At 54.8% G+C, this 24,663-nt stretch overlaps 1 protein-coding gene across 2 annotated transcripts; it reads left to right on the top strand.

Moving 5' to 3' along the window:
- Positions 1 to 338: 338 nt before the first annotated feature.
- NECAB3 (N-terminal EF-hand calcium binding protein 3) lies at positions 339 to 24,574 on the top strand. 2 transcript variants are annotated; one of them, XM_027783021.2, is made up of 13 exons: positions 339 to 512; positions 5,495 to 5,519; positions 6,584 to 6,692; positions 13,643 to 13,668; positions 14,000 to 14,097; positions 19,022 to 19,158; positions 19,352 to 19,473; positions 19,772 to 19,851; positions 20,282 to 20,335; positions 20,955 to 21,067; positions 22,750 to 22,827; positions 23,169 to 23,260; positions 23,428 to 24,574. In XM_027783021.2, the coding sequence occupies exons 1-13, from the start codon at positions 420 to 422 to the stop codon at positions 23,454 to 23,456; spliced, it is 1,056 nt and encodes a 351-aa protein (XP_027638822.2). In that variant the 5' UTR covers positions 339 to 419; the 3' UTR covers positions 23,457 to 24,574. The 2 variants fall into 2 exon arrangements, with proteins under 2 accessions (XP_027638822.2, XP_055669829.1); XM_055813854.1 differs by lacking the exons at positions 339 to 512; positions 5,495 to 5,519; positions 6,584 to 6,692 and adding an exon at positions 8,362 to 8,587.
- Positions 24,575 to 24,663: the final 89 nt, after the last annotated feature.

The following is a 24,663-nucleotide window of genomic DNA, read 5'->3' as shown; positions in this document are numbered from 1 at the left end:
CAACCAGGGCCACCCTGGGGCCAACAGTGACCACACTGGGACCATCTGTAGCCAAACTGGGATCAACTGGCCGCACCGGGACCGCCGTGGGCTGCCTCGGAGGCAACTAGGACTGGCCCGGGAGACCCCCAGGCCCTGAGGGGCCCAGACACCAGCGACAGCCCCCGCCACCGAGCGCCATCGCCCCGCCCTTTTTCCCTCCGCCAATAACGAGCACGGCGTTGAGATGCCAATCACCGGCCGCGACCAACCGAAGCGCCGCGGGGGCGGGCCCTTAGCGGAGGCAAAGTTGCCTGGCGGCTGCGGAGCCGCTCGGTTGAGTCCGGTTCCGCGCCGCGCTCCTTACGGCGCCGCACCGCACCGCGCCGCGCCGCGCTCCTTACGGCACCGCGCCCTACGGCACCGCGCCCGGCCGGGCCATGATGGCATGTGCCGAGCTGCTGGCCGTCTGCCTGCTGTCCGCCGACCGCGGCCCTGCGCCCCGCCGCCAGCCGCTCCCTATCTTCCACGACGTGAGTACCGCGGGGCGGGCCCCCGGCGAGGTCCCGGCCCCAGCCCGGGAGCCGTGGTGGGGCTGTGTGTGTGGGCGGCGGGGTGAGCGCCCTGCCCGCCTGCCCCGGCTGAGGAGCCGAGCCCCAGGGATGCGGGAGTGGGCCCTGCTGGTGCTCCAGGCCTGAGCTGTGAATCAAGGCGTGGGTCGTGATGTCTTAAATAATACTCAGTGTCTGAATTATGAGCCTCTGAGCGGCCAGAAATAGCCCACTCCTTATCGAGAGCTGGTTGTCGTGACTGCCGGAGCGGGAGCTCCGTGTGTGGCAGGCAGGCTGCAGAAGGTACCGTGTTAGCTGCTAAAAGCCGTGGGATCCCACAGGCAGAGCGTGTCCATTGCCCACCGCAGCCCCCATCCCTGCCCACTCCTAACGTGCTCTGAGCTGTGGAAGGAGGATGCTTTTTGCACAGGTTGGAGGTCGGCTAGGCATCTCACCGGCTGTGGGTGGCCTGGGGGAGTTGAAGATGTGGGTAGTGGCCATCTTCGTTTTCACAAGATGGGCCCTGGCACAGTGCCTCCCATCACACTGCGTCCCCTCGAGCCCCATGGCGAGGGTGCCCCTGTCGAGAGACAGCTGTACGCGCTGGGGCTGGGGCTCAGGGGGAGGCAGGGCCTCTGTGGCACCCAGCAGGGTGGGCGGGTGGCTGCATGGCTGGCCATCTCCTAGGTAAGTGGCACAGCCTGGGTCAAAGCCCACCTCCCCTGCTGGAGCATGTCAGAGGGGCTCAGTTCTGCTCCTGGCTGTCTTTTATGAGCTGCAGGGTGCCTGAGTCAGGTGGGCAGCACCTGAATCTCCCTGGTAGGCTGCCAGCCCTTGCATTCCCTTGTGTCTGGCACCGCTGGGCTCTGAGGCACCCTGTGGAGCCAAGGCAAAGTGTGAGCAGAGCTGCTGCCCCTGCCCTGCTGCAGGGATAGGGGAGAGGAAAGCAAAGCAGGGGTTAAGAGCAAGGGTTGGTTTGGTACCCAGCACCTGGGCAGCCCAGGGTGGTGCCAGCTGTCATCTCTGTCCTGTGCTAGTCCAGGTGGTGCCACCCCCCATTGTCCCCTTTCATCCTGGGAGAGGGGAGCAGGAGATCTTGGGCAGCACTTTGGGAAGGTGAATGCCATGCCTGGTCCAGTCCTCCATCTAGGAGACCTCCTGTCATTACTAGGGAGCAGCTGGAAAGTGTGGCTCCCTCGGCTGCACTGGTGCTTACTGCTTCCAGCTGGGGGTCAGGGTCTCTCTCCTGCCGTGGGGGCATTTCAGACTGCAGGGCTCTCCAGCCAGCATCATTAACTGCACTAATTACTTGGCTGATGGAAGATGGGCTGGAGGGGGTTGGTGGTGGCAGCTGTATTCCAGCTCAGCTCCTTCAGGCACTTGCTGAGTCCCACATCGACCCCTCAGGGCGTCGTTAAAGCAATTAAAATAGGAAGTGTTAACAGCACTAGTGGCTGCTTTCTGGTTCCTGGTGGCTTCCCTTCCTCTTCCCTGTGGTTCCCTTTGCTCCTGTCTCAGCTCTGGAGCTTGGCAGGGTGAGTTTAATATCTCTGGGTTTGGGGCTGGGTAGTTGGCTGGTCTCCAGCTGCCCTCCCAGGCTTGTCAAGGCAAGCTGCCACCCTGCCGCAGCAGGACAGGATCCTAGCCTGCCCCTCGGGCAGTGGGAAGGCAGGGCTGCCCGCCACAGACCCCGGGTGGCAGCTGCTGCTTCTTCTGGGACTGGAACTGCCATCTCCCTGCCTGCAGATGGCCTGCCTTCAGGAGAGGTGAGGAGGAGGAGGGCTTTGCCTGAGACGCTTCGCTGCAGGCACGGTATGAACTGCAGTGCTGCCATCGCAGTTGTTTCTCTGTGCAGACATCTCAAGCCTCTGGGAGATTCATCCCCCAGGCTGGTGCTCAGGGCTTGCTTACTCCCCTCTCCATGTATGAAAGGTTCAGAAAAGCCTCTTGGACATCCCACCTTTTATCACTGGCTGCTCGCTGCAGCCTGCATTAAGTCTGCAGTGGGTCAATGAGCACAGTGTCCCCAGGGCAGCTGTCCCCTCCCCAGCAGCCAGCGTGTCCCTAGCTGTGTGTCCAGCAGCTGTGGCTGCTTCCAGCCCTGCAGGCAGGGAGAAGCCCTATAACGTCCCCATGCTCCTGCCTTCCTGAGATGTGTGTGGAGGTTCAGCCTTCAAATAAATGCCAGTTCAGTGCTTCTTCCATCAGTCCCAGTGTGTCCACTGCTGCAGGCACTGAGCAGGGCTGCAGCTGCTTGGACACAAGCCCAGGAGCTGGAGGCTGAGGTAAGTGTCTCAGGTTTGAGGCAGTGTCCCTGTGTTTCTGAGACTGCCAGCCCCCTGAGTGTAAGCTGGGGATTGCCTGTAGGGCCTCTCCAGCAGCCAGTGCAGACCTGATCCCATTCCCAGCCCGCCTTTGCATTGCTTTTCCTTGTCTTTGTCCTAGGGCTGCTGTCCTCATCACACAGGGCTCTGCCTGGAGAGCAGCCCTTACCTGCCATTGCCATGCATGTGCCTGTGCCCTGCACGGGGGTGGGGGCAGGGATCACCCCTAGGAGTGTGGAAGTGGCTCTGTGCTGTTTTTGTGTGGCTGGAGTCGGATCCTACCTCATGCATAGGTAGGATCATCAGTGTTTTCTGGTGCATGCAGTGCTCACCAAGGCACCCCTCTGCAGCCGGGGTTGGCTGAGGATGGGCTCGCTGGAAGGGGCAAGGAGCCCCGCCATCCTTGGGGGATGTGGAGCAGATGTGGCATTGCCTTGCAGGGCTCTTGCAGCTCCACTACTTGTGCCACGTTTGTTTATTTTGAGCTTCAGGCAGCTGTCGTGCGCTGGCAGTGCTTTTCTAACGCACTGCTGGAGCAGAGGATCCCATGTGCAAGGGAGAAACATCAGCTGTTTGCTGAGCTTCATGCTGAATCCAGGATGGGCTCACCTTGGGTTAAAGACCTTCTCAGCCCCGTGAGATCCCCCCCAGAACTGTGCTTTCCCTCTTAGCCCACAGATGGACCCTGCTGAGCAAGGCCAGCCTGTGAGTGGGAAATGTTTGGATTCACTTGAACCTGCGTTTAAGTGCCTGGGTGACACTTGGCTGTCTTTGGGATGAGCTAGCTGGCCTTGGTGACATTTGGACTCATAGAGATGTTGTTGTGTGAGCCATGTGTCCCTAGGATGATGGAGCTCTGTAGGATTAAGCTTTTGCCTGGACAGAAGGTGGCATGCCCGAGGTTGGGAGGTGGCAGAGTGGCACAGGCATGTGGGACGCACTGGTGCTGCCCCTGCCTGCAGGCAGAGCTGCCCCTGCAGCCGGGGAGCCCTGGCATGTGTAACCCCGCAGCTGTGAGACCCCTGACGGGCAAGTGAACCCTTTAGCCTGGAGAAAGTTTTTTGCTTTAAAACCCAGAGAAATCCTCAGTGTGTGGGAACTGCAGGTTCCTGTCTCAGCTGGTCAAGGTAAAGCTCCAGAGCTCGTGCAGCGAGTCCCGTGGGGCGTCAGAGAGTGCCTGCCCTGCTTTCCTGCAAGGGAAGCAGCCTGAGCGGCTGGAAGCCCACATCCTGGAGGGGCAGTTACCTAACACTGGTCGGCTCAGGGCAGCCTCCATTCCCTGCAGCAGCTCCCAGTCAGGAGGAGCTTGCCTTTCTTAGAAGAGAATCCTCTGAGGAGATGTCCCTGCTCCTGGTTTCAGTTGTGAGGAAGCGCCTGGGAGCTCCCTGCTGGGACCAGCATCAGAAAAGCCTCTGCCCAGTGGTAAGCCAGTGGCTTCCTCAGGAGCAAGCAGCAGAGGTTTCTCTGGGTAACTGTTTCTGTACCTCAAAGTTATTTTTTCAGGGACGTTTCAGTGGCTAGGTATGGGCTTGTGCCCTCAAAGCGTGCAGCAAAGCTGTCGGTGAGCAGTGCAGAGGTGAGCTGCCGGTGGAGGGGGCAACTGGCAGCAACGCATTTTCCTGCAGCAGGGCGCAGAGCTGGTCTGGGGGTGGTTTTATCAGCCATCTCTGCTTTGCAGGTGTGTGGAAAAGAATATAACAAAGTCTGCCTTCTCCTTTTTCTTGCCCTTTTTCATGCCTGATCTTTCTTCAGATCTTTAGATTTCTTTATCAACCAGGGTGGCTAAGAAGGACGATTAAAAAGAAGAAAGTGGCCACACACAGAGGTTGCTGTCATTGGCTCTATTAGGATGTGCTGGCTAAAACCTTGTACTGTTCAATCTGGCAAGATGTTCCTAGACTTTGGAAATTATGCTGTTCCTCACCAGAGTCAGCCCCAGACCTTCTGATGATTATTGTTGAAAGAAGAGCCAGGCAGGTACAAGAAGCCCCAGCTTTCTTCTGGGTTGTGGGCAGAAGCCTCGTGGTTGGGAGCCAGGGTTGAGATCCTGAACTGGAGCAGCTCTCCAGCTGTGCTCTGTGGCAGAATTAGTTACAGATTAATTAATAATAATGAATTAATTAATTACAGTGTGTGTGTGTGAAGGTGTTGCAGGAAGGATTGTTGTGAAGGGTGATTACAAAGCACAGGACAAACTGCTCCTTGGTGCAGACAGTTGAAGTGTCAGCAGTGATGCACAAAGTGCTTCTGTTACGGAATGGTTTTATGCTTAATGTTCTTTCATTTAAAAGGTCTGAAAAATTAAACATGTTCCATCACAAGGGTGTAGCAAAGCCCTTTCTACTTCATCTCCCTTTGTGTTCTTTAGAAGAAGCTCAGTGTGAGTGCTGGGCTTGCTCGGGTGGCGGTGGCTGTGCACAGAGCTTTGTGCATTGGAGACAAGAAATAGTTTTAATCATTTGCAAAGCGGAATTTCCCTGGAACAGCCTGTGCAGACCAGACAGCAGGGGTTTCTCTGTGGCTCCCTGAGCTCCAGGAGGTGGTTTTCCCATGGTGGTGGGTACTGCCTGGCTCACCATTCAGCTGCACTGCTGTCCCTGCTGCCTCACCAGATAAACCCTGTTGTATTTTCTCTTGCAGATTTTCCGGCGAGCTGACAAGAACGGTGAGTGCTTTGTTCTTGCTTCCCCCTCCATGCCCGGGTCTGGGTGAAGCAGCACAGCCTGTCCCTGATACAAGGTTTGGCTGAAAGAGTGAAGGAGAATAAGGGCAAGCAGTGCTCTGGCTGCAAGAAAAATGCTTTTCTGCTTTGCTCAGAGCAAGAGGCAGTGGAGCAAAGGGCCTGGCGGGGGGCTGGGGAAGTGGGCTCCCTTGGTTCACCATTTCTGTGCCACACAGGACAGAGCCCTTTCCAAGCCCTTCTCCTGCCTGCATGCACATGATCTCTCCTCTGTGCTGCCAGCAGTGAGAAGGGAAGGCAAAGCAAGCTGTGCAGCAGGCAGCCCAGGGGCCGTCAGGCTTTTGCTCCATCCCTTGCAGGATTGATTCAGTCTCTGTGCTCAGTTCAGGGTTTTACAGTTGCCCGTGGTTGGGTGGCCCCGTTTCTGGATGCCCACTGGGGAGCCCTTGGCATTTGAAAATTGGGCTCTGCTACCTGATTTTTAATCTGGCACCCATAAACCAAGAGGTCCGAAATCACAAGTCATTGTGATTTTGCCTCTGAGCCTTCCCACCCTCTCTTGGCCTCTTCCACACGGTAGCTTGCAGGCTTCAGGAGCTCCTTCTGTTGCAGATCAAAACACAGCCCAGGAGCTGCAGTCCTCCATAGAAAGGAGAGGAAAAAGCTCTTGAGTCAATGGAGAGATTTTTCTTTCTATAAAGACCTGACGCTGTCCTCAACGTGCTGTTTGAAATGGACTCTGTACTTAGACGGTCATCTAAGTAGAGTGTGTCTGCATGCATTTCTGAAAATGTTACAATGGGGTCTTCTGGAAGGGGCTGAAATTCCCACCTGAAATTCCAGCAGCAGTGGCCGTGCTTGCCAGTGCTCCTGGATTTTTGATGGAGACTGGCAGGAGATGCTTTCAATGAGATATCTACTCTAATTATTATGCACAACACGCCCAACCGTCCCACGCTCCTGGTAGAGAGGCTGCTGGGAGGATCGCTGGGGCCCGTATGCTTCTTTCTGCAGGTATATAATTATTCTTCCCTTTTATTTAAATGCAGATGATGGGAAGCTGTCATTTGAGGAGTTCAAGAACTATTTTGCTGATGGGATCCTGAGCTCAGAGGAGCTGTGGGAGTTGTTTAGTGGCATTGACAGGCGTCATTCAGAGTAAGTACCATGGTGGCACATAGGAGAGGAGATGAAGGAGAATATAAAACTGTTTGACTGTAGATGGAGGACATTTGGAGGCGGGTGCGATAAGTAGTCAGGGTGAGATAAACCTCTCTGTTGTAACACGCAGATGTGAAACCCCATTGAACACCAGCTACAAGAATTGGTGATGAGAGAAGCCAGACGTTTTGAAAACAGTCGTTATCAGATGTACTGCGGTTCCATAAAAGCAAGCATTCATTTAAAATTACGTTACGTTAGTTTGAAAAATGTATTCCAGAAATACACAGCTCTAGAGCAGGTTGTGTGTCTGTAAGAGGAGCATGTGGTGGTGTGAGGACGATGCACAGACTGTGCAAAGTTGCAGACTTTGCCACTGCTGACACAGGGAATTGCTTTTCACTTACGTAAGAGCTGTTTTCCACCAGAAGTGGGCCTTATGAGTGTAACTGTGAATTTAGGCCAGCTACTTTTAAAAAAAGAAACCCCCAAAGAACAGAAGTAATTGCACTTAGCCCTGGTCTCCTCTTGACTGGTGCTATCTGGAGGAGTCTGTTGGTCTCAGCGGGGTTTCTCATCCCAGCCTTTCGGATACCAGAGTGGCCTTGCTGGGGTCCTGCTGCCCTGCCAGCTGCTGTGAGCGAGCGTGTTTTGGCACTGGGAGAAACTGGCCGTTGATAAATTGCATGCCTGAGGGCTGCCTGTTCAGACGGAGGGGTGCTGCTGCGGGGGAAGGTGGCTGCAGCTTCCTCCCAGTCTTGGGCAGCAAGCTCAGCTCTGGCTTCTGCCACTTCCTTGGCCCCCCAGGAAGCATCTCCTGCACCTCTCTGATGCCCTTGGCCAGGGCAGTGTCTGAGAAGGTCGCTGTTAGGGAGAGGTAACTCAGAGCTGCGTTAGCTGCCCACGCTGGTTCCAGGGCTTTGCAAGGAGCCGGGGCAGCTCCGTGGAGGGCCCGTGCCATGCCAAGATGCCAACAGCCACTGAATGCCATGGAGTCACTGATGGAGGGTACCCAGCAGTCCCTTGCTCCAAGCCCCCATATCATCCACCCAGGACTGGGGGGGGGGGGGGGAGGGGGTGATTGTCTCCTGCCAAGTGGTGGTGGGTTTAGCTGATGCTCCCACTTCACTGACGGGGCAGAGAGGTGGGCTGGTGTTCGCAGCCCCTGGTGCTGCTTTCTTTTAAGCCTGACTGCCCACTGCTGCCTGTCCTGCCAGTTGGGTTTGCTGGATGTGGGCAGCAGGAGATGTCTCATGAAAATGCCTCTGTCTCTTTGGGCTGTGATCCCAGGGAGTTGGCAGTGAGCTGTTCCCTTTCCTCCCCACCACTTTGGGGTGACCTTGGAGTCACTCCCATATGATACCACTGGAAAACACAGGTTGCAGCAAAGCAGGGAGTTTTAACTGTGCCCTTAACTGAATGGTGAAGATCTCCTGGTTTGCCATAGCTTTCAGGTTGGGCTTCCTCTGTGTCCAGAGCAGATAAACAGGACTGGCTGAAGGGGCCCATGTGAGCAGGCTGTCTGAGAGCCACGCACGGCCCTCCCTGCGGCGGTGCTCTCTATAACTCATTACCCGTAATGACGGTGCGGTAGCTATGACAACATGGCAGTTGCAGCGTTGAGCTGGTGACATCTGTTAGCAGGGCATGACCGTTGGGTCTTTGATCCCTTTCTGCCATGAAGCGCAGAAGGGCCCCTGCGGACAGAGCTGATTTCCAAATTCCTGCATTCGGTGACTTCAAGCAAATGTAGGAGATTCCGTCCCTCCAGCCCTGCGAGGGTGCCCTCACTTCTGCAGGAGCAGACGGGGAAGTCCAGCCCTGAGGCCATTGCAGGTGTAGGTCTTGTTTCTGTCCCTGGTTGGGATGTGGCCCACGAGCGTGTGCGCAGGGTCAGTGTGTGCGATGCCTTCGGTATGAGCAGGTGGGAGTGGGATGAAACACGGGAGGTGGCAGCAGGGAGCTGTACGTGATTCCTTCAGCTTCATCCCCAGCTGGAGGAGGAGGAGGAGGAGGTGGGACCTCCCAGAGAGGGAACCTGGTGCTTCAGCTTATTGTCTGATAAGAGGCATCCTGCCCCCTGCGAACACCATGGGCTAGCGCTGCCTCTGCCAGAGTGCTCTGATCCTGACCCAGTGCTGCGTGCCTGCTGCGGTGAGGGACTTGGAGAGACAGGCTTGTCCCCAGGGAGGCATGACCCTGTCTGTCCTCAGGGGCTGCCCGGGGACTGCTTGCCCACTGTGCAGCAGCAGGTAGTGGAAATCAAGCAGTGTTTAGTGTGCCGGGCTTGGCAGACGTCTCTGTGACTCTGTGTGTAGAGCTGGACTTTCTGGCATTTGTTTTTGGGGTGTGCGGGGGCACTTGCTCCTTTGTACAACTTCTGGTGCCTTGTAAGGGCTGTACCGGTGCCCTGCTGTCCCCTTGATGGTGGAGCTGGACAGCCCCTCTCCTCCAGGCTGCCTGCTTGGCTCGCACTTGCAAGAACTTAATATTTTTGAGAGCTGGCTGAAATTTGCTGCCAGATTCAAGAGTTATTACCTGAGGTAATACTCAAAGTATTACAAAGCTGGAAAGTAACTACAAGCTCTACAAACGTATCTAGCGTGCTTCTTTCATGTCCTGTAGCTTTTCTGATGATGGGAAAGTTTCAGCCTTCATCCCATGGGTGGATTTGGCCACGAGGATGCTGTGTTCATCAGCTCTAGGCTAGAACTTGTGTTTCTTTGTCAGTGCCAGCCTGACCGAAGGAGAGGCGTAGCTGAGACCTTCGTACCCGGGCACACTCTGTCTCTGGGTAATGGAGCGCTGCCCAGACATGTCCTAACCCTCACCCATCACTGCAAACCTGGAGCTGCTCCCCTGGGTCCCAAAGCTGACATCTGGAAAGATGAGTATTTCAGAGGTCTCGCACATTGCTTGTTCTCCCACAGCACACACTTTCCTTTTCTCCTCATCCTTCCTATCCAATCTTCGCTCCACCTCCCATCCACCTGGTGCTCAAGTGGGATGCTGCGGCCTGCAGGCACTTCTGTTAGGTTCAGTTCAGATTTTATGTTTCCCTGTGAGGCTTTTTTTGTTCTGCATTCCTGAAAAATGTTCCATTTTGGCTTTAAATTATCTCCTTATTCTAATTATTTGACGCTTTAAAAGTTATGTTGAAACTGAATTCAACTCTCTTTGCAAATTGGTTACAACACTAGGTCCACCATTTCATTTAGCATGTCAGAAAGCTCCACATCAGCTCTGGCACTGGTGCAGAGCGGGAAGATTCATATTCCTGGAAAAGTGCATTTTCATCCACTGAAACGTCTGGGTGAGAAGAGACAAATATGTTTGAAGGGGTGAAAAATCTCCATTGCTGCAGAAGCATCTTGGGAGACGCACAGTGCGGCTTGCGCTCTGAGCAGCCACGAGTCCACCTGCAGCCCAGGCAGGTGGGATGGGAGCAGATCCCAGGGTTTTGTGGGGACAGCTTAACAGAGAGTCGGTTACAAAGGGCCTTGGACTGAAGGTTGTAGTGTTGCATAGGTTGCATACCTACTGCTCTTTGCAGGGGGCTATGAAACTAGGGAAGAGTCATGTGGACCTCACCTGTCCTTCTGTTGGGAAATTTTAGAAAAATAGGGTCTGGCAAATCCTCTGTTGTATGAGAGCATCAGATAGTGGTGGCAGGAATTGGGCACAGACTGCCCAGAGCCTGTGTCTCTGACCTTGAGCCACAAGTGAAAGGGATAGGAGCACTGAACTGGTGGTTTCTAAAAACTCTTAGTGGATATAACCTCAGGCCTCTGGTTCTGTGGAAGAAGGGACTTGTGTGAACTTTCCTCCCCTCTCTTTAGTCAGACACTTGGAGCTGCAGTGCCTGCCAGTCTCTGAAAGATGGAGAGTGACCAAAACACTCTGGGTCACACTGGAAAGGTTTGGAAACCAGATCTGTGATGGCAGCAGAGGTTCCCAAAATGATAAATGGTAAAAAAAATACCCATCTGCTTTGTTATAGCTGATTGCTGTTTTCCTGCATAAATTCCAGGCACATCCTGACAAAATCCCAACAGCGTAATACTGACAAGATCCTTCATCGTCAGTTCAAGCTTAATTACAGTTAATCAGTGGTTTGAGCACAGTCAAAATACAGCTATGTGGAAATGTGGAGAGTCTCAGGATGAGTGCTTTGGAGGCAGAGGATGGCTCTTCACTTGGAGTGGGAGAGGGGATGGCAGAGAGAGGAGTGGAGCAAAGCCTGCTGCCTTGTCGCAGCCCTGCAAAATGGGTCGGGATTTGACGTGCAGGTTCTTCACATGAGCTGCTGTTTTCTGGGATGAAGTAGTTTCTGATAGCATGAAAATGGCATCATTGGTCCTGTGATTTGCTTGCCGTGCTCTGTTCTGCCCCTGACTGTGCCCTGGGGGCTGCCGCAGGTGGCCGTGCAGGGTTGCTGACTGAGCTGGCTGCGTTGGGAAGGGAGCAGGCCTTACAACAGACAACTCCCAGAGGGCTGATTTTTTGCCATGAGACCTTGGTGATTGGCTCTATGTTTAGCTGTTTAGGGTTTTAGTGATTGAGTAGCTGTTTGACTTTAAGCAGCAAGCAGAAAGACGGAGAGTTATTAATAATCTCTGGCCTCTCCTTGGAAGCCACAGGGTTGGTGCTGATCGTGGGTCTTTGTCACACGGGCGCTTGCTCGCTGCAGTCAAGGTGGGGAACTGGGCAGTGGGTTGAGCGGCTGGCTCCTTCTTCCTGGTGAAACCAGTCTCAGGCCCTCACTGGGGACAGACTCAAATGCCTGGGTAACATATACATTAGGTGTTTAAATGTGTATTCTGTTATCTCATCTCCATGTCCCCTCTTTCGTGATTTTTACCCATCTCTTGGGTGGGAACTAGAGGCTGAAGTTGTTACTCTGGGGCACAGGTCTAACAGCCAGTGCCGTGGATGCTGCGGTGCCAAGTCTCCTGTGGCAGTGCAGCAGTGGTGGCTCTGCAGGCTCCAGGCAGCTTTCAGAAGTAAGTGGAAAAATTAAGAAGGAGCAAGACATTTTTCCAATTTAAATCTGTGCTTCAAACTCCAGTCACTCTATCTAGCAGAGCTGTGGTTGGGTGCATGGAGCTACTCGGAGAAGGATGGATCAGCAAAGTTTGATGGAGTGGAGTCGGCAGAAGAAGGGGCTGTGGTTTTGCCGATTGTCTGTATTGCGTCTCAAGGGAAACACTTTTTTTTTTTTTAATCCATTTTAAAAACTGTCTGCAGTGCCAGGACAGTGCGCCAGAGCCCTGCCTTAATCAGCTTCTGCGGTAGGTGTTTAAAATAGATGAACCAGATCACATCCTAAAACTGCCCGTCTCCCTTGCCTAAGAAGGCGCCTGATTTTAGCTAAATGAATTAGCTAAACAGGGGGGTCTGCAGTCCTGATGCCGCAAGTCTGCGGTAACATCTCACACCAAAATATTTTCATGGTTTGCAGCACTGCCTGATATTGAAGTGGAATATTCTAAGTGGAAGCCTAGCAGAAAGAGACACAGAAACCAGTTTTTTATGCTTGGGGAAAAGTTGTAGGAAGACTTTTCTTAAATTATTGCACCCATTCTTAGTGTGGCATTTTGGTCACTTCACATACTCTCTTCTAATTTTGTCTCTGGGGTGTTTTTGCCCGGTGAGCAGTGTTGGAGTGGGGACAGGGTGATGCAGCTATGGTTTGACTTCCCCCCGCCCCGGGCAGGCAGCGCTGCAGCCATACTTGCACTTGGAGCCCAGCAAACTCAGGGTATCACTAGTTCCTCCATGCGTGACAGCACTTAAAACACTTAAACTCTTTCGTGCTCTCTTCCACTTTCCCAATCAGGATTTAAAATGGTTGTAATCATTTAGGGGATTTTGAGACAGCAGAATTTCTTGAGTGGAGGATGATTTGAATAAATGATATCCTGGGGCATTTCCCTACAGACTGCAGGTGATGCCAGGCATCCCGAGCAGCTCTGCCTCAGGCTTTGGCCATCTGAGCTGATCAGACAGCTTCATGTGAACCCATGGTTCTGCTTGACATCCTGTCCTGAAAACATGCAGCTGTTTCTGGATATTTCCTCCTCCCTCTACACCCCAGCAGCATCTTTATCAGCAATGGGAGGGACCTGTCCAAGCCCTGCAGGGATGCCAGCACTTAATCTCTGGTGCAGTGCTCTCAGTTACTGAAAAGGAGTGGGAGGCAGGCCCGCACCTCCAGGTTTTTGGACCCACGTCCCCTGCTTTAATGGCCTTCACGTCAGGAGCGACCCCTCTCGTGGGCTGTGAAGCCATCCAGCTCCCTGCCCTGGGAGCCTGAAGGCAGCCCCACACTGCCTGGGCTCTGAAGGCGGGGGAGAGAAGGGGCACCCGTGGGGCAGAGGGGAGAGGAGAGGGGCTGGTGCCATGGAGGCAACCACGAAGGAGGACCTGGGCTGAAGTCAAGGGGCACATGAGGAGGGAGTCCTGGCTGAGTGCTTCGCACCTTTAGGGGAAGAGGTTGGGCTGAAGAAGCAGTTTCTGGGGCTTGTCAGCATTGGCGCTCAGAAATGGGGCTGCCAGCCCAGCTGGCCAGCCCGGAGGTGTGGGATGCTGCCTGCTCCCCAGACCTCTGTCCCAGCCCATCCTGCTGTCACAGGTGCTTTCCCAGTACGCTTCAGTTCCAGGAGATGTTGGTGGAGCAGCTTTGCTTGCTCCTTCAGGCCCCCGCAGCAGAAGTGATGCTCTGTAGCCCTGCCTGGGTGCTGCAGGTGCTGGGCATGGTTCCTGAGTTGCTGGCTCTAAACTTGTGCAGATTTTTATTTTTCTAACACAGCTTTTGAAAAATCTGTGGGAGGAGCAGTAAATCCACTGGGGGCTCAAGGCAGGCCCTCAAGACCCTGCCCACTCTAACTGTTTCTCCCAAACCAGCCCCACCATCTAACAAGAGCTTGTTCTTCTGTTTCTTGCAGTAACGTGGACACAGAGAAATTGTGTGGTAAGTGGGGTTGTATTCCTGCCTTGGAGGGGGATTTCTGTTGAAGGTTTGTGGTGGGGCTTTGAGCACATCTGACTTGGGCAGGAATGGGGGAGTCAAGTGGCAGTAACAGTCCCTGTGCCTGAATCCCAGCACAGAAGGCATCCCTGCTTTGCTCAAGGGGACGGGACGTTTTGTCTGTGTGGATCGGAGAGGACTTTTCAGTCTGTGGGAGCATGACTTTGGAGAGGGACTCGAATGCCCCCCTGCAGTGCCGGGCTGTGTGTGGGAAGCAGCGGGTGCAGGGCAGGCAGAGATGGGAAGCTCACCATGGCCTTCTCTCCTGCTTCAGATTATTTCTCGGCGTATCTCGGAGAATACAGGAACGTGCTTTCGGCCCTGGAAGCCCTCAACTCTGCAGTCCTGGCAGCCATGGACAAAACCAAGCTGGTAAGGATGGGACTGTGGGAGGGCAGCAGGGCAGGCAGGTGTGTAGCAGAAGCCGTGGTGATGTTGGCTGCTTGCTTAGCATTAAACTTCGGTGTCAGGGGCAGCAAATGGACCTCCCAGATCAACGGGGCTGTCTTTGTGCAGTGAGCACCGCAGCCGCACAGCCTGCAGCGTGCCTGGAGGAGGGGGAGCTGTGCCAGAGCAGAAGGGTAGAGCTAGTGCTTTTATGCTCTGGAGATGTCTTCTTCCTTACAGGGTTCTGGCAGCAGTTGTTTCAACAGCTCCTTGCGTACCACTTGCAGTGTCCTGCCTGGGGATACTGTTTCTGGGAGTATCGCTGATAGTCTGTGTGTTGCGTCTCTGAGCCAAAGTGAGGTCTTTTCCAGAAGCAAGGTGGCATGAAATGGGGACTCCAGGGTTGAGCCTGCTCTGGACTGGCCCCAGCAGCTTGTGCTCAGCACAGTCTGTGCTCACAGCAACAAAAATTTGCTGCCTGAGAGGGGACAGAAGCCACTGCAGCAGGAGGGCTGCTTTGGGAAACAGCCAGGCACTAGGGAGAAGGTAGGAAATGGTGAAATTCGTTGACTCCCACTTTTTGCCAAGCTCATCCCCGCGGTGAATGCTCTCCCTCTCCCTGGAGCTTGTACTGATGGGAGGCAGATTGGAGGCTGCTAATTAGGGCAAGCAGCCTTCTGCTTTGTGAGTCCCCCTGCCTCTGCGTCAGAGAGCAGAGGTCTGCAGTGCGCAGCATTGTGGGCTGAGTACAGCTGTGAGAAAGCCGTGGCCAGTACTTGGAAGGGACCAGCAGCCCCCTTTGCATTTGAAATGTATTAAATGGTTTAGCCGTGTGCTTGGGACTGATGCTGTTTTACAGCTGCGGGAAGGGCCAGCCCTTCATTCCTCTTCGACGTGGTGGTTTGATGCTTGGTAGGAAGCAGATGAAGGGCATCACCCACGTGCACACTGTCCACTGACATCCTGATCGGGCAGAGAAGTGAAGGGGGACCGGTCCCCACTGTCAGCCCTGCGGAGTCATCGAAGTGGTGTTTGTGCCTCCAGAGTGTCAGTCATGATCTCTTTGAGTTTTCCTCTGGCGAGGTGCCCCCTCATTGTTTCCCTGTGTGTTGGGAAATTTCACACCAGGAGAGGGGTTCACTTGAAAATGCTTTTTCTCTTTGGTTCAGCTGCTCGGCCCCCTTCACAGTTATTAAATGTGAGTCCAGAGGGAGTGAATGAATCCTCTTCAGAGAGCTATGCTTTATTTCTGTTCTTTTCTGGTTTGTGTTTTTAAAATTATTTCTGTAATGAATTTTGTATATTCATGTACTTCTCCAAAGGACAGCTCAATTAGTGTCTGCTTCGCAGTATTGGCATGATGCATTCATTCACTTAATAGTTTCTGCTGCCACAGGGTTTCCCTGGAAAAAGAGAAGCAGGTTTTCCCTGTTGAAACAGATTTTTGTGGACTTGCTTTTCCACCCTTGTTTGGATCCAGCCAGAGCCAGGAGGCCAGGGCAGCCCACCGTTCAGAGCACTGCTCTCCCCTGGGTGAGAGCTGTGCTGATGGGGTGCTCTGATCCCAGCCCTGAGCTCCTGGGTGCCCTGATGAAGATACCGATCCTCCTGGGAAGCATCTCCCTGTGCTTCCCTGGTCCGCTGGGCTCCGAGCCGGGGAGAAGGCAATGCTCCAACCCTGTGGTTAGGGCTTTTGCAGAGCTGTGGGGAATCTGCCACTGCTAGAGGCTGGCAGAGATGATAAATGCTGCATTCGTACCTGCTGTGACCTGAATATATTCCCATGTTTGTATTTCCAGAACGGGACTCAATCTTGGGTTATTACAGGATTAGTGGGTTTATTAGGTTGGATTTTAGCCAAAGCTCACACCTTTCTCGGCCAGGGGAGGGGGAGAGAACAGAGATTTCCCATATTACACATCTGCCCCACATTTCTGTTGGTTCAATCACCTCTAATGCCACTGTGGCTACGGACCGAGAGCCCATTTGACAGAGAGACCACCCTCCTGGAAGAGCTGAAAGAAACTTCATCCCAGGGAGTCACTTTTGCTGGAGATGCAGCCATGCTGTGTGCTGGGCAAACTGGAAGAGACCTGCCTGCTCCAGCAGCCCTCACCATAAAGCTCCGCTTCCACAGGCGGGCTGCGGAGTCAACAGATGCTGAAGGATCTGCAGTCCCTGCCTGTCTTTCCCAGGCTGTATTTAAGGGAGCTTCGCATGGTTCTGAGGAGGCAGTGATACCCAGGCTAGCTAGAAGAAGGAGGGGATCTCTGACTTGAGCTGGGTTTCACAGGTTTGAACCACAGCACCTTTTGGTTAGGGCATGCTCCTTCCCCTGTAGTTCCTTACTTCTGCTGCCACAGGATTGCTCACCCCTGCATTGTCCAGGTACTTGCCCCACAGCTGTAAATAGGCTCACCGTATGTAAATACCAGCCCACTTGACAAGCAGGAAAATCAAGAGCATTGGGCTGCTGCTTTAGCACAACAGAAGGCAGAGCCTGGGAGATGGTGCTGGGCTTGCTCAGACCGTGCCAGGGTGATGAGCTATGGGGAGGGGAGAGAAGGAAATAAGGAAACCAAAGCTCAGAAGGAATAGGCCACAGCTCTGTGTCTGGCAGGTATGGTTTGAAGCAGTGCTGCCAAAAGCCTTTTTGGTGTTGAGGATTCCCCCCTCTGTGCGGGTTGCTGCAGGCCAGAGTACCTGGCGTGGATCAGTGGTGTGCCTCGGCGGCTGTCTGCTGGGCGCAGGCTCCTCGATCTGCTGCCTGCTGGCACGTTGTCGACTGCAGGATAAACGCTGTGATAAAGCATGGGAAATGCGGGCTGGGGTTGTCCTCCTCGCTGTGTAAGTGACTGCAGTTACTGTAGGAAATAGCGTGTGTGGGCAGCAAACCTGCTTGTGGTCTTTTTTATGGATCCACAGGTTGGCCGGAGGAAACCAGATCATGAGGGGTTCCTATGCTCCCATCCTTCCTTGCTGGGTTGGTAGAAACATGGTAAAGAAAAGATGCCTTTTCCAGAAAAGAGGGTTTTTCTCCAATTCTGTCATTCCCACTTAACATTTTTAAAATATAACTTGATAGCTGTGCTGCAGTTTACTAATTAAAGCTTATCTTGTGGCTAAGCTTTGCATTTGCAATATAATAGTGTCACAGTAAGAAGTGAACTGTGGCGATACCTTGGGTAACAGTCTGGTATTTCTCACAGGGGACCTGTATGCTAAGAATTTTCCATTTTCCAGTTTGCAGATGCTGCAAACTAGCCTATAAATACCTCTCCAAGTCAGGTGCTTTTATTTTTCCTTTGGCAGGAATTATGCGATCACCTATTCCATTCTGTCCCAAGCTTAACTGTCATCATAAGAAACTAATAAAACCTCTCAAAAGCAGAATTATAGCAGCTCTTGGCAACTTTGGGATTTTCATCTGGGTCAATGGAGCTGAAATACTAGTCCGTGACCAAAAAGCTTTGCCTCATACTTGCTGAATTATTTCCTCCATGACTCCTTTCCATGAATCTTTGCTACGAGCAGAAAATGCTGTGCTCGGTGAGACAGAGCACGTTTTTGTTGAGCCTCTATTTACAGAGGGGTTTCAACTGTGTGGTGCAACACCTGACAAGAGGGTTTTGCTTGTTTGCCCCAAAGTGAGGAGTGCAAAGGAGGCCAGGCAGCTGAACTAAAGGGAAGGTGCATTTTTCAATTGATTCACTCACTGGCATGAATTTTCCAAGTTGATGCAGAAGGGTGAAACAGCATCTGGGGCTCTCTTGAGAGATGGTTATTTCCATCCTCCTCTCTGGCACATTCCCCTGGGCATGCTGTGTTCGATGAGGTGAGAGACTGGAAGCAGCTGGCTCATCGCGTGCAGTGCTCACCCATAATACTGATGTGTCTGCGTGGGATCCTGTTTTGCCCTTGCAAGGTTGGATGGGGTGTGCTGGGACCAGGATGATGAGGAGCCTTCTGCACGGTGAGCTTCAGAGCTGAGTGCTTTCCAAGCACGATGTGTCCCAGGCTGGTAGTTGGGTTTTAGTGGTTGGCACCCCAGGCTACTGCCGGTGCCTGTGTATCTGGGGTGTAAGAACTGCACTGGGGCGAGCTGCAGGGCTCCAGGCAGGCTGAACATACACACTGTGCAGAAAGAGGGGTGACCGTGTTTGGATTTGAACCAGCTCCTGAAATGAAATGTGTCCAGCCCTGCAGTGGATGAATGATGTGTCCTTTCTGCTGTGTCCCAGTGGCGACTCAGTCGGTGTTCTGCACCTTTCTTAGGCTTGTCCGGGGCAGGTTTGAGGGTCGGTTGTTCCCCTGTGAGCAGGGGATGCGTGTCCGGGCTGGCAGAGGAGCAGCGCTGGCGGGGATTTTGGTCCTGCACCCCTTGGAAGTGAGGAGGTGAAGGAGTGGGCAGGAGGAGTAGCAGGGTCCCTGCCTGGGGTCCCCAGTCCCATGCTCTCCATCTTCTGGCACCATGGGGAAGAAAGTCTTGTGGGGCTCCCCTCAGCCTTGCCAGCCTTGCCCCAGGAGCCCTGATGCAAGCAGAGCCGTGTGTGTGAACCGCTGGGTGCAGCAAGGGGTGCCCTGCCTGCCCCAAAGCCCTCCCTGTTGCTGGGAGCTATTTTTGCAAGTGGTGTTTTACCTTCCGGCTTGGGAGGTCCATCTGTGGTCCTTCACGGCTCCTGGGGGCTGTGGGTGCTGGGGCTGGGCTGGGAGGGTCACGCTGTGCATCACAGGCATGCACCCAGAGGATGCTTTTGTCCTACAGTGTCATTGTTTCCAAAAGCAACTAAAAATTTGATTGGAATCCATCCCATTGGATATATTTAAGGGCCAACTGCTTCCAGATGCTGCTCTGCTTCCCCCGTGCAGAGCTGGAGGCATCTGACACATCGTCTCCCCTTCCCTGCAGAGGTATGAGACCTCCTCGAAGATGGAGCAGTTCCTGACCCGTTTCCTGCTACGGGAAACCATGCACCAGCTGCAGTCCCTGCAGGCCTCGCTTGAGTGTGCCGTGGACACCGTGGAGGAGCAGGCGGGACGGGAGAGGTAATGACGTGGGAGATGCTGGTCCTCCCCTTCTCCACACCACTGCTCATGGGGGGGTGCGGTATGGGGCAGGGCTCATGAGCCTCCCTGGGAGGGACATCTGGGAGCAGGATCTGCCCTTTTGAAGCCTGTTGTGAAGCTGACCCGTATAGTGAATGACTTTGACCCCTCCTTTTGCGTTTTACTCTTTCAGAAAGGACATAAAGAAACCTGAGGCCTCAGTTGGCCTGAGGTCAGGGAGACGATGTGGGCGCAGAGGACAGAAGAACGTCTGTCTGTCTCCGACAGACCCCTATTCTGGGATGCTAACGACAGGTATCTGCAGCCTGGCCGTCCCTCGGGTTGGTGTCTCTGCCCCGCTGGAGGCTGGAGTGGGTGTGGGAGCAGCAGCATGGGACAGCGGGGGCTGGACCGTGTCACCCAGATGCCAGCTGGAGCTTCTGTGGGATGTTGTATCTCTTGAGCAGTGGAAGAAATTTAAGGACTAAAACAATTTTTTTTTGTTTTAAATCAGAAATTTAGACATTTTTGCAGTTTTCTGGGTCTTGAGCAAGCTTTCGCAATGACAAAAGCAAGCTTTTTTGGTGACATCTCTCTGCCCTTCCCTGTGCAGGTGTTTGTGTTGAAGACAACAGCCAGTGGATGGCACAGATCAACAGGCTCCAGCAGCTCATCGAGAAGCTAGAGTGCAAGGTGTGTGGCAGAGGGGAGATGGGCTGGGGGCTGCCCCGCACCTCGGTGCTGACCAGGTTGGTGCTGGGACCTTTCCCCACGCCAGTGACCCTGGTATTTGGTCCTGGCATTGTTATGGAGCTGCACCCATTCACTACACCTGGCTTGCAAAGCTGCTCATCTCCTGCTGTCTCCAAAGCCCCTGCTTCTCCCCTCGACGCTGCTGACCCTCCCTTGCCTTCTCCATCATCCACGCTGATCTGACAAGTCAGTCTGAACCCACCAAGCCCCACAGATGTGTAGGTCACATCCCTGTTCTCCCCAGGTACTCAAAGGAACGTCCCCAGAGCCTGTCACACTGAGCTGGGCTGGGCTGTGGGTTACTGCCACGTTTTATCTTGTTGCGCCGTTCTCCCAGTAACAGTGGTTTTTCCTATGGACTTAAATGCAGAGCCCACGCCTGGAGCCGCTGAAGGAGGAAGCGATGTGCAAAGGGAGAGATGCAGTAAGTCCTCGTCCTGCCACTTGTGGTTTGCAGGTATCCCCGTAGTGAGCACGGATCCCCTTTCTTACACACACACGTGTTCTCGCAGCCCCTGTGCCCTGTCACCTGGGTGAGCTGCTGGCTGTGGTCTGGCAGAGGGGCAGCAATGTGGCAGGCTGTGAGCTGGGCATGGGACCATCCACAGGACAAATGCAGCTCCATCAGGTCCATGAAAGCCCCAGGTAGTGCCCGCAGCCAGCCCAGAGGAAGGCAGCGTTTTGTGAGTGCCCAAATCCCTCAGGTTTGCTCCAAGCGCCCACGGCCCATGTAGAGCCCCAGTGGAGGGGTCTCGAGGCCCCTTTCTGCTGGGGGAAGGGCACAGGGAGCTGCAGCAGCCCCAGAGCAGGACCTTGCCATCTGGGGGATGGAGCATCTGTTGGTGCAGTCCTCATTGTCAAGGCAACCTGCCCAGGTGGAAGGAAGCCGTTTCATGTTGGCGTTGGCCCTAGCATTGTGGTGCCAGCCCCTTGTGGCTTCCTCTGCGGTGCTGTGCTTGCTGGGCACTGCCTTGTCCTGCAGCAGGGAGGGCAGGAGGAGACAGATTAGTCCCTGATGCCACTCCTCTGCTGTCCCTTCACAGCACATCCTGGTGGCAAAGAGGCAGATCTCGGTGGCAACGAGCGGCATTGAGGAGTTCCGCCAGGCATTCCGGTCCTACACGGAGGTCACTGCCGGGCAGAGCAGTTGCCTGCAGTAAGTGTGGCAGGCGGCGGGGTTGTTCGTGGCGTGGCTCGCCGAGAAGTAGGGCCTTTTAACATTGCACCCTTGAGGGACAAAAGGGGGGTTTTTTGGTGGATTTTATGTGCTGGGCAGTGCAAGGATGGGCTTGGTGTGCAGAGGGTTGACCTTGCGGAGAGGACGGTGTCACAGCTGCAGCAGTGTCTGCCGGCAGTATCGTCCCATCTCCTCCCAGCAAGAACCACTTGTCAGCATCTGGCGAGGAGGGGATGGGTTTTATGCCAGCAGGAATGGCTGTGGCACGCACATGTGAGTGAATGCATGCGTTCCTCCAGCACTGAGGGACTTGAAAATAATGGGGGAAAAATCAAGGGAAGAGTTCGTGTCGGGGTATTGCTTTATATAAAGCGTGTGTAGGGCTGGCAGGAAGCGGCCGTGAACACCTGAAGCTAAACCCCCATGGGAGCCCGAGGCTCTGCCCCCCAGCAGCGCTCTGGAGCTCCAGACAGAGCTGAGGACAGAGCCCAGGGCTGACTTGAGTGACACACCACTGCCAGCGTGTCCCTGGAGATGGCACAGCTGCTCTTTGAGAGGCACTTTCCTTCTCCCACGGGAGATTTCAAGCCGCTTTCAGTGGGAAATGTTCGTGCTGTTCCCATTTAAAGTGTCATTTTTCAGCTCTTCAGTTCCAACAGCATAAAATTGCGTTTTCAGTCCAAACAAAAGGAAGACACTTGTTTTGACACATGTGGCAGAGAGAATGGTATCTTTTTTTCTTTGGAATTGATGGGCTTTTTTGTCATGAGAACTATTAGTGCAGACAACTGGGTAGTGTTGCATGGGCAGCCTCTCCATGTGAGTGGAAAGCTGGAGCAAAGCCCAGGGAGACTCCACTGTCCTGGTTCATGCCAGAGAATTGCAAAGCTCATTGTGGCCCCTGCACAGGGGGACAGAGCCTCTGAGCTGCTGAGTGACTTGCTTTGCTCTCCCTCCCCAGGGCTTGGTCCCTTCCTGCAGCCTTTAGTGGCAGCTGGAGGAAACGTTCATCCTCAGCTGGAATGAATGATGCTGCAGCTGAGCACAGCTGGTTCCCCAGGCCCTGCACCCTGTGCCTTGCTCTCTCACCTCCCTGCTGCTTCCCCCTCCCATCTTCCCATGGACTGCAGAAAGCCCCAGCCTGTTCCTCCGGCAGGAGGGAGCAGGGGGAGCATCGCCTGGTGAAACAGCATCGCTTCAGGGGGCAGCGAGCTGTGGTTTTATGCTGTGATCTCAGCTCCTTGCACTTGTGCCTCAGTTTCTGTCCATGTGAAGGGTGAGGGATGACATACACCTCCTCCAAAGGGCTGGAAGGATGATCTCCTTCATCAGGCCCTGTGCTGCAGTGCTAGGGCCGTGCTAATACTTATAAAATATTGGCAGGCGTGTTTCTGGGCAGCGGCAAGGACCGGTTTAATGGCTGTAAAGCTCCTCTGCTGCTTGGCGGCAGGAAATGCAGAGCATGAAGGATTTGGGTTTGGGATCCCCTGGAGCCACATGCTGGCCCCAGCAGCCACAAATCGTGGATGAATCCAAACTGCTTTCTGAAAGCCTGGGGGTGAGGCGCACGTGTGCCCCTCGCTCCCGGCCTGGCAGGACCGATGCGGCCACACTGTGCCAGCTTGCCAGGCCCCGTCTCAGGGTCACTCCTGTCCCCACAGCGTGTCCGCCTGCAAGCTGACGGACGAGGCCTGCTTCATCCTTTACGAGTTCTGGCAGGATGTGACTTCATGGAGAAGGTTGGAGGCTTTCCTTGTGGGGGGCTGGCTCGGTATGCTTGGGGGGCTGAAAGGGGTTTCCTCTCAGGACCCCACCAGGACCCCACTGCTCCCCCTCCTCGCGCAGCCTGTCCTGCTGCTGCTCGGCCCGGTGCACACCCAGGGCCCCTTGCGGGGGAGGGGGGTGAAGACCCTGATGAAGGGTTCGAGGGGCAGGGCCGGAGTGGATGTCGGGCTCTGGGTGGTGCAGAAGCAGCCCCGTCCCCCGTGCGTGGGCAGGGGTCCCGGCGCAGAGCTGCTCCCCTGCAGCCACGAGACATGCACGTCCCTGCACCCTCCTGACCCCGCGCGCTGTTTCACAGCCACTTGCAGTCCAGCTGCAGCAAGACTTTCCAGCGGTCCATCATCAGCCTGCTGGAGTCCCCGGAGCTGCTGACCACCATGCTCTTCCCAGGTGAGGCTGTGTCCCACGCTGCTGCTCTGCGCGTTCAGCACAGGCCTCCCTCCAGAGCAGACTGACTCCAGGGTGACCTAAATTGTGGCTTTTTTCTCTGCCGCCCCTAGTCCCCCTCCCCTGTTTAACAGTGCACACCCCTGACCCCTTCCCCTCTCTCTCCCCAGCATCCTGGTGGATCATGAACAACAACTGACCCTGGGCAGCCTTTTCCAGGATGCCGTCAGCATGCAGAAGGGCGCGGAGCCCTCGGCGCAGCCCTCGCCTTCCCTTGCTTTCGTCACCTCCCTGTCCCTCCTTCCCTCCTGCGGGCTGGTGGGGGCTGCCTGCCCATCGTCCCTGGCAGTGTTTTACCCTTTTGGTCTTTTCATGTCGATTTATTTATTCCCCCATCCCAAGAGAGTCTCTGTGCTGCCTGGGGGAGCAGGGCCCTCCCAGCAGCACTACGGGAGCCCCATTTGGGGTGGCAGCCTTGCCCTTGGGGGGAGCACTGGTCTGGTTTCTGCAGCCCTCAGCCCCTCTCACACCGCAGCTCCTCTTCCTCCTGGCTCTGAGGACAGGCCAAGGCTCCACAGGGGGCTGGGACAGGCTGGGGTACATGGCTCTGGCCAGCTGTGGCTCTGTGGGCTGCCTTGTATGGATTGTGAATAGTGTTTCATAGAAAAAAAAAAAAATATTTCTAGCCAGGTGTGCTGGATCTGGCTGTGGCCACCCTGGCAGCCTGTGCAATGGCTTTGAGGCTGGATGTGTGCTCCCCTCGCTTGTGCACGTCCCCCCAGTAAACCACTGCACCTCCCAGGCAGGGCGAGCATTGCTAATAGCTGTCGCTTCATCCTGCGGCTCATTTAACACAAACCAGAGTTAGCGCTGGTTCCAGTGCTGCCGGAAAGGCTGAAGCTGAATTAATGGTGAGAGGGGCAGTGGTGGGTGGCAGGGGGTGAGTGAAGAAGGCGCTGTGGCCCAGGGGTTGCACGCTCAGGGTTTCTGTGTTGGCACTGCAGACTGTTGCAAACAGTGTGGAGTGAGCAGTACCGCGGGCCAGCAGGGCTGGGCATGGTGGGCAGGGGCCAGCAGGGCAGCAAATGCCTGCAAGGAAGTGCCTCCTGGCGTGGAGAATAGCGCTGTCCTTGCACCCTGTCCCTGACACCTGGTGTGCTTCACCACGGGTACCCTGGACCCCCAACCCTCACTTATCTGGGTGCCTGCCCCCCACCCCCCCCCTCCCCATGGGCACCATTCCCCAACAGCACCCCCAGAAACACTAATATGACTGTTCTTCCCCAGGTGCAGTAATTAAAATGCAGTTAGTCTGTGGTTGAAAGGGTGGTGGCAACAGCTCCAGCCTGCAGACACCGTACAGGCTGTACTGGGTGTCTCTGGCACAGTGTCACCCCCCTGCCCTG

Source organism: Falco peregrinus, chromosome 9, assembly GCF_023634155.1.
Source record: "Falco peregrinus isolate bFalPer1 chromosome 9, bFalPer1.pri, whole genome shotgun sequence".
NCBI classification, from domain to species: Eukaryota; Metazoa; Chordata; class Aves; order Falconiformes; family Falconidae; genus Falco; species Falco peregrinus.
This window is presented reverse-complemented; position numbering and strand designations above follow the sequence as displayed.

Bases quoted from the DNA above. Each gene is read 5' to 3' on its own strand.
- NECAB3 (XM_027783021.2), top strand. From the start codon at position 420: ATGATGGCATGTGCCGAGCTGCTGGCCGTCTGCCTGCTGTCCGCCGAC. The intron at 513-5,494 runs GTGAGTACCGCG...TTTCTCTTGCAG, and splicing joins CGCTCCCTATCTTCCACGAC to ATTTTCCGGCGAGCTGACAA. The intron at 19,474-19,771 runs GTATCTGCAGCC...TTCCCTGTGCAG, and splicing joins TTCTGGGATGCTAACGACAG to GTGTTTGTGTTGAAGACAAC.